Here is a 16,442-nt window from a genome sequence, read left to right as displayed (position 1 = left end):
GAGGTTCTCCATCCGGTAGCCAAGGTCGCGGCGGCGGAGCGTGGAGCGTCACCGTGTACTGGGAGGCAGATTGAGGGTGGAGAAAGTGCGCAGAGGTGGACGGAATAAAGATTGTCACCAGCCTCAGACATGAGTACCTAAGGATTGGGGGTCTGGTGTGCCGTGTTTAGTGTGTTAGTGTGTGTGCTGTTTTTTTTTTTTTTTTTTTTTTTTTTGTGTGTGTGTGTGTGTGTGTGTGTGTGTGTGTGTTTTATCCAAGTGTATTTTTTTTTTCTTGCTCTGTGTTATTCATTTCGTTTCGTTTTTTTTTCTATGTTATTTTCCACTATTTTTTTTTTTACTCTTTTTTCTGTAATCTTTTATGTGTCATTTACCTTTAAGTTTTTTTTTTTCTCTCTCTTGTGTGTATTTCTGTGCGCATTTTTCTTGGGTTCTATTTTATTTACTGTTTTTTTTTTATGCCAGTTAATTCTTACGCTTTTTTTTCCTGTTTTTTTCCATGTCTTTTCAATTTTTTTTTATTTTCTGTCTGTTTTCAATGTCGGGTTTTCCTGTGTCTTGTTACTTTACTTTACTTTTTTTTTTTTTTTCTGTATGCAACTTTTTTCTTTGGCATTCTTCTCCCAATTTCCCGTAACTATTTTCCTTGTGCTCTTTTTCTTATGCATTTTGTTTCTGTGGTCTTTTTTTTCCTTTCCTGTGTTATTTTTTTTTTTTCAGTATATTTTTCTGCAACTCTATATGTACTGTTCTCCTGCATTGTTCTTTTTGTGTTATTTTCATATTACCTTTTTCCTGTACATTTTTTTTTTTCCTGTGCCTTTTTCCTATGCTGGTTTCTTCCTTTACTATTTCCCTTCCATTCCTCCACGTGAAGTTGGCAGTAACGGTTACATCAAAATAATACTTCCGTGTGATTCAGCCACAAGGTGACAACTCCCGCCAGATGGCCGTGCCGCCGCTAAACTGGTTCGAAAGATTGCCGATAAAAGGCGGTGTTCCCATCCTAATAACATGAACTGAATGTACTCGCACGTAGGAGGCATAAGCGTTTCTTTGTCGTTTAGTTCTTTCACTGCGATTTACAAAAGTTCATGTCTCTAAAATCACAGTCGAAATATTTTTCCAAACACCTACAAGAAAGAAAATGGGACTAAAAGATTTTTTTTTCAACAGTATCTAGCTAATATCGTGTTTAAAAGCTCCTGGAGAATACACACAAAAAATTCTTAAAGGGCGACAAAGGAAAGGCATGCAAAATAGCAGTGAAAAGGTTAATTCTACAGCTGGGTTTCCTGCATTATTTTACGCCCACTTGTCGCTGCGTTGAGTGCTCTGCCTTCCTCAATAACGCAAGAGTTGACCAGTATCACTCCCGTGTTCCTTTCACTAGACGCTGCAACTCTCCTCCTGTTTCTGGTCTTTCTCCTTCCTACGACTTGAACTGTTCGACAAAAGATATCAAGTCACCTCAGAAAGTAAATGCCCAGGCCAGCTTTTGATTAACGCCTCTCCGACATTTTTTTTTCTTGCCCTGCCATGATTACTAACTCTGAGGATTTTGTTCATGTCTCCTTTGTTACATAGCTTATACCACTTACGCCACTCATACATCTCTATCTTCACCTCTTTTCAACTCTTCCTCTTTTTACTAGCATCGTTTCTTCTATACGTTCCTTATTTCTATACATACTAATCAGATTTTGCCTCACAACCCCCCTTTTTTTTTTATCTCTTTCTCCGTTCTTTATCCTATTTAACTTAAGAACCTCCTCTTATTCTACGTCACTAAACCAGTCCCAATCCGCCAGGTGCTGCAAGGGCCACGACTGGTGTTACGAGCACTCCAGTTGCTTCGGCTTCGACCACTACCTCGCGCCCTACAGGTGGAAGTGCAACGGCGGGAACCCTTACTGCGGTGAGTGAGATGGGGAGTGGGAGACAAGGGGAGTGAAAGGATGGGGGTGTGAGAGAGGGAGAGAGGGGGGTGAGAGAGGGAAGGAGTGAGAGAGGGAGGGGGGGTGAGAGAGAGAGGGGGGATGAGGGCGAGGGGGAGTGAGGGGCGAAGGGGTGTAAGAGAAAAGGCGGAGGAGAGAGAGAGAGAGAGAGAGAGAGAGAGAGAGAGAGAGAGAGAGAGAGAGAGAGAGAGAGAGAGAGAGTTTGTATGGTTGTTTTTATTGTTCCTTTTGTATGGTTATGATTTCCGGAGAGAGAGAGAGAGAGAGAGAGAGAGAGAGAGAGAGAGAGAGAGAGAGAGAGAGAGAGAGAGAGAGAGAGACCTAACAATAACTATGACCTCAAGAAAAAAAAAAAAAACTCAATATTAAGGGACTGAACAAACTACTCTTACAAACAGTCATTTACCAGACATCCTCCTGACAGAATAAACTGATGTGCTTCTCTCCTGCAGCCTACCAAGACTTTCATAACAACACAACACAAGGGAAGCTGCAAGAAGCCATCAGACCTACACGTGGCAGTCCTTATACAAAACCTAACTATATCCACCTATCATCATTTATAAATTTGTCTAATCTTTTAATCCTCCCTAATGACCCAGCACATATAAATTAAGTATCGAGTCTATTTCATTCATCTATCACTCTGTCTCACCAACTGACTCACTCGCACTTCTCTCCCAGTAGCTCTGACTCAGTGTAGGGGACTTACTGACCTAAACACGAGGACCGACTGCAGAGGACTGGCGAGAACAAGGAGAGGATGACTCAATACCCATGACGACCCATGAGGTGGTGCAGCTGACCCTCTCCCTCCCTGGACTCACCGCCGGACTACCTCTGCTGACTGCCTGACCAAAGTGACAAGCCAGATAAGTACTGTAGTGTTGTCAGTGGATTGGGAAGTGTTCTCTGTCCTCTGGTGGTGTCCTGCTGTAGTAAGGTGATGGTTAGAAGCAATGACGAGAGAGAGAGAGAGAGAGAGAGAGAGAGAGAGAGAGAGAGAGAGAGAGAGAGAGAGAGATCATAGTGATTGCTTAGTTCATTAATCTGCTACTCTCTTGTATTCCCGTTTTCTTTCAGCTTCGTGTGGTCAACTGTTTCAAAGTTTTATGTCCGATACGTATAGCAAGCTTTAGTAGAGGTGCGGCAGATTCCTCGGCTACTGGTCATGATTATAGTAATACCTCCATCTGGATCAGGTCTTCGTGTGTGGACAGTAGTGAACTCTGTTTGAGATTACAGCAGAGAAAGTTTAGGTTCCCCAGTGGAAAAAATAAGTTCTTTGTGTAATTTTCTAGTGAAGGTTGTTTGGCATTCCTCCATTCATTCCTCTTTATGTCTCTGTTGCTGCCATTCTCTCTCTCTCTCTCTCTCTCTCTCTCTCTCTCTCTCTCTGCTCAACCATTTGTTTATCAATTTGTATGTGCCTTTTTTATCCATCCACCCATCTATCTGTCTGTCTGTCTGTCTGTCTGTCTGTCTATCTGTCCATCGATCTGTTGATCCATTAATTTATCTTTCCATCTGTCTGTGTATCTATCTGTCCACACAGCTATCTAATCATCTACCTGCCAGGAGACACAGACAACACATCCTCCTCGTCCTACGTCTTCCTCGGCACTAGTGTTCTGTTGAGAGTCACGAGTCACGACCCTCACCTCGCCCCGCCACCGACACGCACACAACTACATTATAACACCACCAACACTCTTAGTGCACACTTACACGCACGGACGCTTGTGTGTGGACGCCCATTCCACTTCATTTCAGGCCTGTTGGTTCCTTTGATCACAAACTGAGCGCCAGCCAATCAGGAAGTAGGAGACACCAATACTGCTCGATTTTGAAAGATGTTCCCGATTGTGAAGGGTGTTCTCGGCGCCTGGCTGAGTGCTGGCTGGCTGGCTGGTACTGGGAAATGTCAAGCGGAAGTTGAAGCAAGTCGTTGAAGTTTAATGGTTACGAGCAAAGACGCAGTACGGGACATGAAGAAATGAATAGTCACGTTAATTTTCGCATTCTAAAACGTTATATTCTTTCATCAAGGTTAGTTTCAAAGGTCACAGGGATGATTAGTGTTTTATAATTCATGATGCAGAATCTTGGTTAAATTATCACTAGAGAACCATAAAAACACTCGTGAAAACCCCCAATAGCTCACATTATAGCCTGCTGGAGATAGAACGCTCAAACTTTTAAGAATACGTTCATAAAGCTGTACAAAACTATTGAGACTAAGAAGAGAAGGTGGAAAGAACATGTATCACTCCGCATTACAATAGTTCACTTGTCTCACCCATTACGAGACACAGCGGAACTAATACATACTGGTGTAAAAAAAAAAAAGAATAAACACGGAAAACCACAGAGGTCGTGATTATTTTTGAGTTGTAAAGAAAACGAGATCAAGATTGCTGCGGTGGTTACATTTAGTGATTAAACCTTTTGCTTCTACACAAATTTTCGCCTTTAAGATCTATTATAACTTTTCAGACACTGGTTTTCTGCTAAGCTCGCGTAGATATTCCTGCAGCGTAGAAAGACAAAATTAACGTGCTTTGTCTCTTCTCTCTCCTTGCAGTTTTTACAGTGCTAGTAGAGTTAAGATTGACAAAAGACACACAAAAGTCTCTTCCGTGTCTCCATGCAAGCAGATTTTTCAGTGCCGGGAAGGTTAACGAAGGAACTCGCTCCCTGCTTCTGTATTTCACCCTTCGTATAACTTTTTAAGAGGGAGGCTTCAAGATATTTATCCTTTAACTTTGGGTAATCCATTTGGCTGTTCTCTTTGGGGACTTGCACCTCAGTAGGTCTTATTTTTGTATTTTTTTTTGTTGCCAGAGCCCTTTTACATAATAAAAAAAAAAAAAAAAAACAGCAGTAAAGTGTGAAGTATGAGTTAGCCAAGTGTCCCCTGTGTTTCATTGACGACGCAGGAATTTGAACCATGAAGAAAACGAGATCGACATTCGTGTAGCAGCTTCAGTTTAGTGGTGACGTGTTAGAGTTAACCAATAACCCCCGTGTTTCAGTGGCGACGCGGGGACCTCTGGGCGGCGTGAACAGCTGCGGCCACCAACTGTGCGAGTGTGACCGGGAGTTCGTGGAGTGCCTGAAGCAACACCCGTGCCCCAAGACCAAGGCTATTTGCATGACGTCACCGTGGAGGTACTGGCAGAACCTCTTCATGGGCTTGTCCACCGGGTCAGGGATGCACCACGTCAGCCAGCACGCCTCACCATACCCCTCACCATCACCACCGTCACCATCATCAAAGGACACGTACTCATCACCCTCACCAACACCATCACCATCAACAAATGACACACACACTCCACCAACACCGTCACCGTCACCAAAAGACACATACTCACTATCATCACCATCACCATCACCATCACCATCACCAGAAGACACATACCCACCATCATCACCATCACCAAAAGATACATACCACACGTCAGCCTTACCGTCACCACCATCGCCACCACCATCACAGGAGGAGGTATACATAACACCCTTACCATCATCATCATCATCACCACCATCACCACCATCCTCACAATCCCAGGAAAAGTCACCACCTCCACCCACACAACAATCTCCATACGACACTTCCCCACCATCACCATCATTGTCACCACCATCACCCTCACCATCACCTCACGGCTTATCACTGCACGGTAGCAAGGCCCATCACTCTCAGCACATCACTTTGGACAACACCCCGCACCACCACCAACACCCCAATGAAGCGTTCTGAGCCTGTCCTATACAACACACGTCCAAACAGCCTCGCAAGGGCCATCAGGTCTACTGCTGTTTGTACTTCCCCCTTGTGACGCCCTTTGAATACCCGGGTTCTCCCTCAGGCGTGGGCGAGGCCTTCCTCCTGGCGGCGAGTATCTGTGAAGGACGCGGTGTGTCTGTCTAACCGGGACTGCAGTGAGAAGAGTGACTGACCCCCTCCACCTTCCCCTCCCAGCACCAGAACGCTTCAGAATGTGTAGATATTAGATAGTGTAGTAGATGGCACCCTAGTTAGCCTACCTAGATACTCCCTTCGTAGTAACATGCCTCCCCTCTACTATAGCCTTTGTATATATTGTGGTGAAGGCTGTAGTGGTGCTTAAAAGAACACCTTCAGGTACCGCCACTCCGACCACCAGCCGCCTCCTGCAGTAGCTGATCAGACGCAGGTCTCCTCCTCCCCTTCCTGGCCGTGCCAAGAAGCAGCCGCGGTGTGTGGGGTCAGGTACAGCAGTTGTAAGCTATCAGTGTGTCAGTGTCTCAGTGTGGGTGTACAGTATTGCTAGTAAGTAGTTGTATGTACCACTTTATGTAAAAAAAACACACAAAAATATTGCTCATTTATGTAGAGTATTGAGAGTAAGTGTAGAGTAAGCAGAGAGGAAAGCATTATAGTTATGCTTGTCATGGATCACTGAAAAGAGTGAGAGATGCTCAGTGCGTCTGTTAGGTTAAGAATTTGGCCAAGTTAAATAATTCTTTCGTGCTGCTTTAGATGGAAACATTTTATTTACACACCAGATACGAGTGCAGGTATGTAATACTACTGTAGTGCATGAAATAACAAAAACAAGAAAAAAAAACTATGTAAATATAAAAAAAAAATGAACAGGAGCAACTGCAAGACCATGAATTGAAGTCTTGTGGTCATTGCTCATCCTGCTTAAGAAAAAAAAAAAGTCTAATCAACCTGTACAGTGATGGCAGCGCTCCTTGTGTTGACAGCAGGCGGCGTGTGTATATCATGTCAATAATGTGTCATATTAGTGATGTGTTTCCTCTGCTGGTGGAGACACGTCGTGCACCTGTTGGCGGCGCCCTGCTGAGTAGCCTTAGTGAACACAGCGGCGGGGGCGTGACTCCTGCCGCACAGTGCCCTTGCTAACCCTCCTTGCCCTTGTCCCCAGGAATATTATCTTCCTGGGTAAGATGGGCCGCCACGCCTCTCTGGCCCTTCAGACCCTCCTGTAGGGCCCCTCGTCCCGCCCCGCCCTGCCCCTCCCTGTCATGCCCTGTGCTACACAAATGCTTGGGGCTTGCGTGGATAAGGGGGAAGAACAGTGCTTAACATCTGCCACACACAGCCACGCCTCATCCTCATCCACTACATCACTGTCACCACCGCCGCTCATCTGACCCTCGTGGTGCAGCAGGCGAGGGCTGGCTGGATCGGGCGGAGGTCAGGTCACCACCACAGGAAGCTTGATGCCCTCGCCCCAGCCGCCGCCACCCGCCAGTACAGTACAAAGTGTGGCTACTGACCGGTGCTGACTCAAAGGGAACCCTGTGACCTGGACTACATATCGGGTTGTACAAGTCACTGAAGTAATGGTTAAGATGTTAAGCCGCATTCTGAAACGTCTCGGTGTCTATTTAGGGTTCATCTCGGCTGCTTTTAACAGTTACTAGTGGAAGGCATAAGTGTTTTTAAGGGTGTTGACGTGATTAAGGATTGTTCAGCAAATTAATAGGGTTTCCAAGGGTTGTTTTCGTGATTTTAGAGGCTATTCAGTAAATCTATGGAGTTTTCAAGGGAGTTTTTGTGACTTTATCGATTGTTCAGCAAATTAATGGGGTTTTCAAGGGTACCTTCGTGACTATTCAGTAAATCAATGTGGTATTCAAGGATGTTTTCGTGATTTTAGAGACCATTCAGTAAATGGGATTTTCAAGGGTGTTTTCGTGATTCTAGTGAGTGTTCAACAAAGATTCTGTACTCGGTGAAAAAAACCTACCAGTGAGAACATGACTAATGAACTCTGTAGCCTTTGAAAGTAGTCGTGATGAAAGTTCGAAGCTTTACAAGATACAACCCTTTGAATGAAGGAAAACGGAACTCGACGATAGTTTCTCTTCGTTAAGGTGTCCAGATATTTCTTACAGTGTTAGAATGTTTTTATAATAGCTTCCGTTTTCCGGCTTTTGGAACTGAGAGGAAGTATGGGCCGCGTGTCACGACTTGTTGGCTTCACTCTCAGTTCCGATGCGTCAGGATAGGGTCGTGACTCGACATTCCGTCGTCTTACCTCTTACATATTACAACAGGCTCTAGTACAACGTTATGGAGGTATTCAAGGGTATTTCCGTGATTCTAGTGATAGTTTAACAAGAGTTCTGTATCCCCATTAGGAAAAACACCAATGAAAACCCAACGAATAATTTCTGCGTCCTTTGAAAACTCCTGACGAGAGAGCTAGGTGTTTAAGAATAAGGGGCTTGGTGGGAGAGAGGAAGCCGCGAACTCACCCGCTCATCCAACCATTTAGTGAACTCAACCAAGTGCCAAGGATGCATTTAACGTGAGGAGAGGAGAGAGGAGAGCGTGCAGCAGTGAGAGAGGGACAGGGTCAACGTGGCAGTGGCGTAACCTTTAAGGCCAAACGGGGCGTGTATGTAGGTAAGAGTAATGTTAAGAGTGAAGGGAGCAAGGGTGTGCCACAGTGCCACAGCTGCGTGTAGTGATGCTGGAGCGGTGCCATGCCTCTACTCCGCCCGGCCCGCGTCCTCCACCCTATTCTAAGGATATAATTCTGTGCCGCACCTCTACTATATTCAAAAGTTTCTAGTTGATTCCGTGTGACTTTTAGTTGAAGTGACACGGAATTTTAAGAGTGTTTTTTATGGTTCTAATGGCATATTAGAAAAATTTCTACATTATTAATAGGAAAAATACTCTTGAGAAGTCGGCTAATAAGTTCTGTAGCCTTTGAAAACAGGTGTGGTGAGAAAAGAGCAAAGCGTTTCTTATCCGGAGCTGTGTTGGTGGAGGCCGGGCGCTGAGCTGACGAGTAGAGCAGTGATGTATTCCTCCGCAGTGCTTGTCTTGTGCTGGCGAGCCTCTGAGCAAGGTGAGTGTGCCTGGTCGGACTCTCCAAGGGATCACGGGCATTATAAGTTATTACCCTGAGAGGCTACGTCGCCATGCTGGGTCTGGGGTGTGGGGTTGTGGAAGGAGTATACAGAGTGAACCAGTGTCGGAGCTTCGGAGCCTTGAGTGGAAGGTTTCTGGTAAGCGCTGGCGTGGACTTGCACCTCTCCGTTGTCTGTACATATCGCTGTATCTTTGTACTATATGTAATGAAACATGAATTGTACAACTTGTATCCACTACCTTGTAATTATCATGTACATTACCGAGCCGTCTTTTGTATAAATCTCGACCTTACTCATGATACCTACATCTCTCTGACTTAAGGAAATAAATACTTCCTTTTGTACTGGGGATTTATTTTCATCACTCGCCTGAAGGACAGTGCACAGCTGCCATGAGCCACGTGACGAGCCTGCCAGACTGAGGTACAGGACTGAACAATTACAAGCACAGGTGGCTCTTGGTCTACACTCACATACGTTTATAGATTTGCGGACAAGACAGTACGATATAATAACGGCCAAATCCCCAAACTCCACTGTCCAATTAGTTATGTTGTTTATACACGATTTCTGTTCAAACGGTGCCAAGAAGTCCCTGTACATCGTGTGAACCTGTAAACCTGTAAGTAGAGCAGGGGAAATCTCTGGCCAACATATCGCACTGCACCACACACTCCACCACTGTCGGCCTTGAGAAGATCTGGCGACTATTCAAGTGTTCTTAGTTCGATGGACAGTAAAAATATGAAGGTAAAAATTTTCAAAGCGCAAGGTAACAATACTGCCAGAACACTACACACTCCATCGCTCGGTCACGCTTGAAAATATGTGGTGAACAGTCGAGCAGATATAAAGCAAGAATATGAAGGTACAAATTTTGAAAACTAGAGATAACAAAACTGTCTAAAAATCCTTTATATTAAGATATGTAATACAAAGGAAACGAACCACTAATTAGTCATAAATGAAGATAACTGAGAGTGTAATTCGAATATGAAATAGGAAAGCAGTGTTGAAGGGCCGATGGTGATGATGGTGGAGGGAAATTACTGCTAAATCCGTTTAACCTTAACCACCAAAACCCAACCAAGTATCTAGTTATCCAAATTGTGCGTAACTAACACGCCAGCAGAATTTATTATCTAAGCTAATGACTGGCTTGAAAATCGCTAGTTGTGTAATCAGAACACTAGGAGAGATCTAAATATTTCTGCTGCTGTGATTCTTAATGAGATGAGGGAACAGAAGAGAAAGAAATGACGAGAACAGTATAATAAATTGTACAATAAATAGAGGAGATAGAGGAGGAGGAAGAATAAAAAAAGAAAAAAAAGAAAATGGAAGAAACTACTTGAAAATGCCATACGGGAATAAAAGAGTGGAGCAGAAAAAAATGACGAGGAGAACAGTATAATAAATAGTACAATAAATAGAGGATATGGGGGAGGAGGAGGAATAAAAAGGAAAAAGAGGAGGAAGAATGGAAGAAATTAGTTGAAAATGCCTTATGGGGTATTAAAATCATCAGTGAATAAGCTTCTATTTGTGTCTATGATCGTATGTAGTGCATTCCTAGAGATAAAGATTAGTTCTGTACGTAGCGGTCGGGTAGATCAGTAAGGGCTTGCATGCTCATCTCAGCCGCCCCAAGTCCAGCCCTTCTTTGTCACAGCGGCGGGAGCAGACTGACGCTTCGAGACTCCTGAACGAACCACACCCTGAGCTCCTCCCTTGTACATCCTAGCGGTGAGGCGATGCTGGGCCGGCTGCCTCCCCTTCGTCAGGCGCGGGGTGGCCACCTGCCTGAAGAGCAAAGGAGAAGGACCAAGAGGACCAGGAGAGCCGAGAGGACCGAACCCTGGCCTATCGTAGTATGGACCAATGTTTGTCACCCCGAAGCCAGTCACAGGCACCGCGTTACTCTGCTGTGCTGCCTCGGGGATGCTGTTCACGACGTCCCCGCCCTGTGAGAACATTCCAAAGGCGTTACCCTGGAGTCTGACAGGCGGCTGGGCAGAGGAAAGGGCGGCGCGAGTTCCCGAACCACTCTTTCCCCGCCAGAACCACTTCCCGCCCGCGTTGTAGCTGCCGGGCATGCGTGGTGTGGGCGTGGGGAGGGTGGTGGACGAGGAGCCGCGAGTGGAAGACGTGGTGCTGGTCGTGGTTGGTGTGGTAGTGGGCGAGTTGGTGGTGACGGTGGTGGTGGTGGTGGTGGTGGTGGTAGTGGTTGAGGCTGGAGAGAAATGGATAGTTATTAGAGATGTTAATGGATGGATAAGTTGACAATTAAGGGTATAGCAGTAGTAGTAGTAGTAGTAGTAGTAGTAGTCTATTGTCTTCCTCATCTTGTATACAGAATAGTAACAAGACTCTTCAAGGACCTAGGCACTGGAAACACTAGGGCACCCACAAGCACACACTAAACGCATAACCCAGAACACAAACAACAGAATTACTTAAGTTTCCCGGTTCTTACCTGCACCTGGCGCCGACGAGGACTGTGTGGGGAGTGTGGTCACTTCGACTTGCCCTGCTCCTCCTCCTCCTCCTCCTCCTCCTGCTGCTGCTCCCACTGTGATGCCTCCAGAGAGTGCTTCCTCGTTTTCTCTTCCTGGTGTTTCTTCTGCTTCCACTTCTGCGCCTCCTTCAGGTTTGTTTGTGATATTTCCTGCTGTTTCTTCTGCTTCTCTTCCTCCTCCTGCTGCTGCTGATGTTACTGGTTCTTCGTCATTTGTTTCTGCTTCTATACCTCCTCCTCCTTGTCCTCCTGCTCCTCCTGCTCCTGCTCCTCCTGCTCCTCCTGCTCCTGCTCCTCCTGCTCCTCCTGCTCCTGCTCCTCCTGCTCCTCCTGCTCCTGCTCCTCCTGCTCCTCCTGCTCCTCCTCCTCCTCCTCCTCCTCCTCCTGCACCATCTTCTCCTAATTCTCCGTCATCCCCTCCTTCTCCTCCTCCTCCTCCTCCTCCTCCTCCTCCTCCTCCTCCTCCTCCTCCTCCTCCTCCTCCTCCTCCTCCTGCGCCTCCTCCGTCTTCTCCTTCGGTGTTGCCATAATAGTTGTTGTCTCCTGTGTCTCCTGAGAGAGAGAGAGAGAGAGAGAGAGAGAGAGAGAGAGAGAGAGAGAGAGAGAGAGAGAGAGAGAGAGAGAGAGAGAGAGATTGGTTTCAGTAGTAGTTGAATATTAATTGATGAAGTATAGTATAATGTTACAAAATATTGAAGATTTTCCAAAACTACAATAAAAGTAAGGTGTTGATTGTCTTGTGTGTGTGTGTGTGTGTGTGTGTATGTTATCTCACCTCCATAGTAGTCATAGTAATCGCCCTCAGTTTGCCTCTTCTTCCTCCCGAGTGCTTCTCCTCCTCCCCTTTCTCCTCCTTCACCATTCTCAACTGCCCATGTCTTCATCCATCTCAACCCATCAGTATCTAGATTTAAAGAGGAAAACAAATGAAAAATGGTAAGGAAACAAACAATACATAAAAAAAAAGAAGAAAATAAGGATGAGTGAGTATTTTCTTAGTCAAATTTCTTGTCGACACCCCCAAAAAAATAGAAGCAGATGTAATGCAATGTACAGGAAATTTTTGTAACTGATCGGAAACATATATGAAAAAAAATAAATAAATAAATAAGGGGAATAAATGACAGAAACAAATACCTACCTATCTCAAACATAAAACAGATAAATTACTTTTGCCTAGAATTCACAAGTAAACAAAAAAAAAAAAAAGGTGTCGAAAAATATTAAAACAATCAGATTAACTTTCCTATTGTAAAATCCTTCCCGGGAGAACAAAACACGAAATGGACAATTGAAAAAGACAATAACACGGACACTGAAACACAGAAACGCTTTTGTACTTCTGAATTTCCCACAGGAACGAAAGACACAAAGGGACAAAAAATAGAAACCGGAATTTAATATTGTTCATCTGTACCTCTAATTTCCACCTTGTCCCTACCTGTGTGTGTGTGTATGTGTGTGTGTGTGTGTGTGTGTGTGTGTGTGTGTGTGTGTGTGTGTGTATGTGTGTCGTCCCTCTCTCCACGCCTCCTCCATTATTCTCATCATAGCATGGACGTCACCGCCTTTCACAGAGGAGGAAGAAGGCGTGTCACTGCCTGTCAAACATTCGTCATTCTCTGTGCCCGTGTCCTTCACTGCCAACAGCCAATGGTGTGAGGCCCTCCGGCACTTGAGAGCCAATGAGATGTCAGGATTTTTATTTATTTATTTATTATTCATTTATTTATTTTTTTGTTTGTAATGATCATAGTTTCAAGGCTCGTGTCGATTTAATTTTTGGATGATGTTTTAAAAGGGGAATTTCTATCTAATTTTATTTTATCTTCGAGCGTGTGAACCTGCCAAGCAAACCCCAGCGGCCTTGACACGAGAGGAAGACCAGGTTGTGTTGCCGCCACATGTGTTGGTGAGCGTTGTCATGACCCGTGGTATTCAAATGATGTGGATAATGATTTGTGTCACCTACATTGCCAAGGCTGTTATGCTGAAATCTGCTGTTCTTTTCTAGTGTCAAGGTTGTTAGGTTGAAATCTACTGGTTCCTTCCTTCTTCTTTTCTCCTTCCTTCTCTTTTATTTCAAAACGTCCTCTTTTTTTTCCCTTAACTTCTATTTCTCATTTCCTATTTTCCTCTCTCCGTTCTATCACTATCTTCCCTTCCTTCTCTCCCTCTCTTTCACATTTTTCCTCCCCTTCCTTCTATACCTTCCGTCCTCCTTTTTCAATGTCGTTCCGTTTATCTCTCCCTTTCTGTGTTCTCCTTCCCTTCTGCTTCTTCTTTCCTCTTTTCCCTTCCTTTCCATCTTTCCCTTTTTTACTTCCCTTCCCTCCGGAGCGGGTGTACTCTTTTTTTTTTTTCATGTTGGAGGGACACCGGCCAAGGGCAACAAGAATCTAATTAAAAAAAAAGAAAAGCCCACTGAGATGCCGGTCCCCGAATAGGGTCCGAAGCGGTAGTCAGAAACTGAAGGATAAGTGTCTTGAAATCTCCCTCTTGAAGGAGTTCAAGTCATAGGAAGGTGGAAATACAGAAGCAGGCAGGGAGTTCCAGAGTTTATCAGAGAAACGGATGAATGATTGGGAATAATAGTCTCTCTTGCATTAGAGAGGTGGACAGAACAGGGGTGATAGAAAAAAGAAAATCTTGTGCAGCGAGGCCGCGGGAGGATTTGAGGCATGCAGTTAGCAAGATTAGAAGAGCAGTTACCATGAAAATAGCGGTAGAAGATAGCAAGAGATGCAACATTGCGGTGATGAGAAAGAGGTTGAAGACAGTCAGTTAGAGGAGAGGAGTTGATGAGACGAAAAGCTTTTGATTCCACCCTGTCTAAAAAAAGAACTATCCCAGACATGTGAAGCATATTCCATACATGGACATTGTACAGGATTAGCAGCTGGTGGGGGGGGGGGATGAGAAAAACTGGCGGAGATGTCTCAGAACGCCTAACTTCATAGAAGATGTTTTAACTAGATATGAGATGTGAAGTTTCCAGTTTAGATCATAAGGAAATGATAGACCGAGGATGTTCAGTGTAGAAGAGGGGGACAGTTGAGTGCCACTGAAGAAGAGGGGATAATTGTCTGGTAGGTTGTGTCAAGGTGATAGATGGAGGAATTGAGTTTTTGAGGCAGTGAATACCAAGTTTGCTCTGCCCCAATCAGAAATTTAATGCATTATTCTCATGCATCATACATACATATATACACGATACATACTTGAACATGTCCATGCACACATACACACATGCATACATACACACACAAATGCATTTTTATTAACCTATACCAATTCACAACGGACATACATACATACAGACAGACAGACATACAGTCGAGTACTAATGCTCATCACATGTTATTATGAGCAGTGTGTGTGTGTGTGTGTGTGTGTGTGTGTGTGTGAGTGAGTCTTCGAGCCGTGTGAGTAAAACAACTACGAATCGTGCATGAAGCTTCGAGTATTTCATTCCTTCCTTCACTGAATAATTTTTTTTTGTGCACGAGTTCCCCCCCATCTCTCTCTCTCTCTCTCTCTCTCTCTCTCATCCTTACCTGAAGAAGAAGGAGAGGAAAGGCTAGACGATTCTTGCTGTATCACCTCCATTGCCTTCACCGCCACCACCATCACCACCATCACTAGCAGCACCACCATCACTACTACCCTCATTATTAACAAACGGAACAAGACAAGGAAGAGAAAGAAAGAGAAAAAAGTAAGAAAAAAAAAAAGGCTTCTCTATCTTATATTGAACCACCACTTAAGAGACAAGAAGCTCCCAACTATTTGTTTCTCTTTTGTGTTCTTTTATATTCCCACTATGAAGTACCAGAAGGTATGATCGCTCTTTACGCTGAGATTATGACTGGGAGAGCAACAGGTCACCCCTTGCTGCCACCCGCGATCCCTCACCGACACTGCATGACGAGAGTGGTGACAGGAGCGTGGGCTGCCAGAGGGGAGTGAGAGTGTAGGGATGTGCAGGGGCTAGAAAGGGAGAGGAAAGGGAGAGGGAGGGTGTGGCGTGTAGGAAGTGAGAGAGAGAGAGAGAGAGAGAGAGAGAGAGAGAGAGAGAGAGAGAGAGAGAGAGAGAGAGAGAGAGAGAGATGCGGAGATAAGGGAGAGGGGGTGAGGAAGAGGGAAAGGAGGGGTATGGGAGAAAGGGACACACACACACACACACACACACACACACACACAGACACACCTGTGGGTCATCCTGTTAAATTAGCAAGGTGACCCTCGCTTCCCAAAACACGCGGCCATTGTTGTGAAGGCGGAAAGTGAAAGTGTAAAGGGAAACAACACATGCACGCACGTATCTACACACACACACACACACACACACACACACACACACACACACACTCTCTCTCTCTCACATTCGCTTAATTTTCCTTTCCCTAATCTCTCTCTCTCTCTCTCTCTCTCTCTCTCTCTCTCTCTCTCTCTCTCTCTCTCTCTCTCTCTCACATTCGCTAAATTTTCCTTTCCCTAATCTCTCTCTCTCTCTCTCTCTCTCTCTCTCTCTCTCTCTCTCTCTCTCTCTCTCTCTCTCTCTCTCTCTCTCTCTCTCTCTCTCTCATTCGCTTTATTCTCCTTTCCCTAATCTCTCTCTCTCTCTCTCTCTCTCTCTCTCTCTCTCTCTCTCTCTCTCTCTCTCTCTCACTCTCTCTCTCTCTCTCTCTCTCTCTCTCTCTCTCTCTCTCTCTCTCTCTCTCTCTCTCTCACATTCGCTTAATTTTCCTTTCCCTAATCTCTCTCTCTCTCTCTCTCTCTCTCTCTCTCTCTCTCTCTCTCTCTCTCTCTCTCTCTCTCTCTCTCTCTCTCTCTCTCTCACATTCGCTTAATTTTCCTTGCCCTAATCTCTCTCTCTCTCTCTCTCTCTCTCTCTCTCTCTCTCTCTCTCTCTCTCTCTCTCTCACATTCGCTTAATTTTCCTTTCCCTAATCTCTCTCTTTCTCTCTCTCTCTCTCTCTCTCTCTCTCACATTCGCTTAATTTTCCTTTCCCTAATCTCTCTCTCTCTCTCTCTCTCTCTCTCTCTCTCTCTCTCTC

The 16,442-nt window shown here is 45.0% G+C and overlaps 1 protein-coding gene and 1 long non-coding RNA gene across 4 annotated transcripts in view; one reads left to right on the top strand and one right to left on the bottom strand.

Moving 5' to 3' along the window:
• LOC135104058 (basic phospholipase A2 pseudexin A chain-like) overlaps positions 1–9,208 on the top strand; it is a 91,185-nt gene extending 81,977 nt beyond the window's left edge. The window contains exons 3-5 of one of the 3 annotated variants that reach the window (XM_064010943.1): positions 1,812–1,918; positions 4,994–5,129; positions 6,899–9,208. In XM_064010943.1, coding sequence (XP_063867013.1) covers positions 1,812–1,918; positions 4,994–5,129; positions 6,899–6,962 — 307 coding nt within the window. In that variant the 3' untranslated portion in view covers positions 6,963–9,208. Of the gene's footprint in view, positions 1–1,811; positions 1,919–4,993 lie in introns of all 3 variants that reach the window. The other 2 variants (XM_064010944.1, XM_064010942.1) reach the window with 2 other exon arrangements.
• Positions 9,209–11,819: 2,611 nt separating this feature from the next.
• On the bottom strand, positions 11,820–15,328 carry LOC135104056 (uncharacterized). The gene is made up of 3 exons (XR_010270288.1): positions 14,940–15,328; positions 12,158–12,286; positions 11,820–11,934 (listed from the first exon to the last, which is right to left on the bottom strand). It is a non-coding gene; the product is annotated as an uncharacterized LOC135104056 (long non-coding RNA).
• Positions 15,329–16,442: the final 1,114 nt, after the last annotated feature.

The sequence above is a fragment of the Scylla paramamosain genome, chromosome 10 (genome assembly GCF_035594125.1).
Source record: "Scylla paramamosain isolate STU-SP2022 chromosome 10, ASM3559412v1, whole genome shotgun sequence".
Classification (NCBI taxonomy): Eukaryota; Metazoa; Arthropoda; class Malacostraca; order Decapoda; family Portunidae; genus Scylla; species Scylla paramamosain.
Note: the sequence above shows the minus strand (reverse complement) of the source record. Positions and strands in the feature narration are given on the sequence as shown.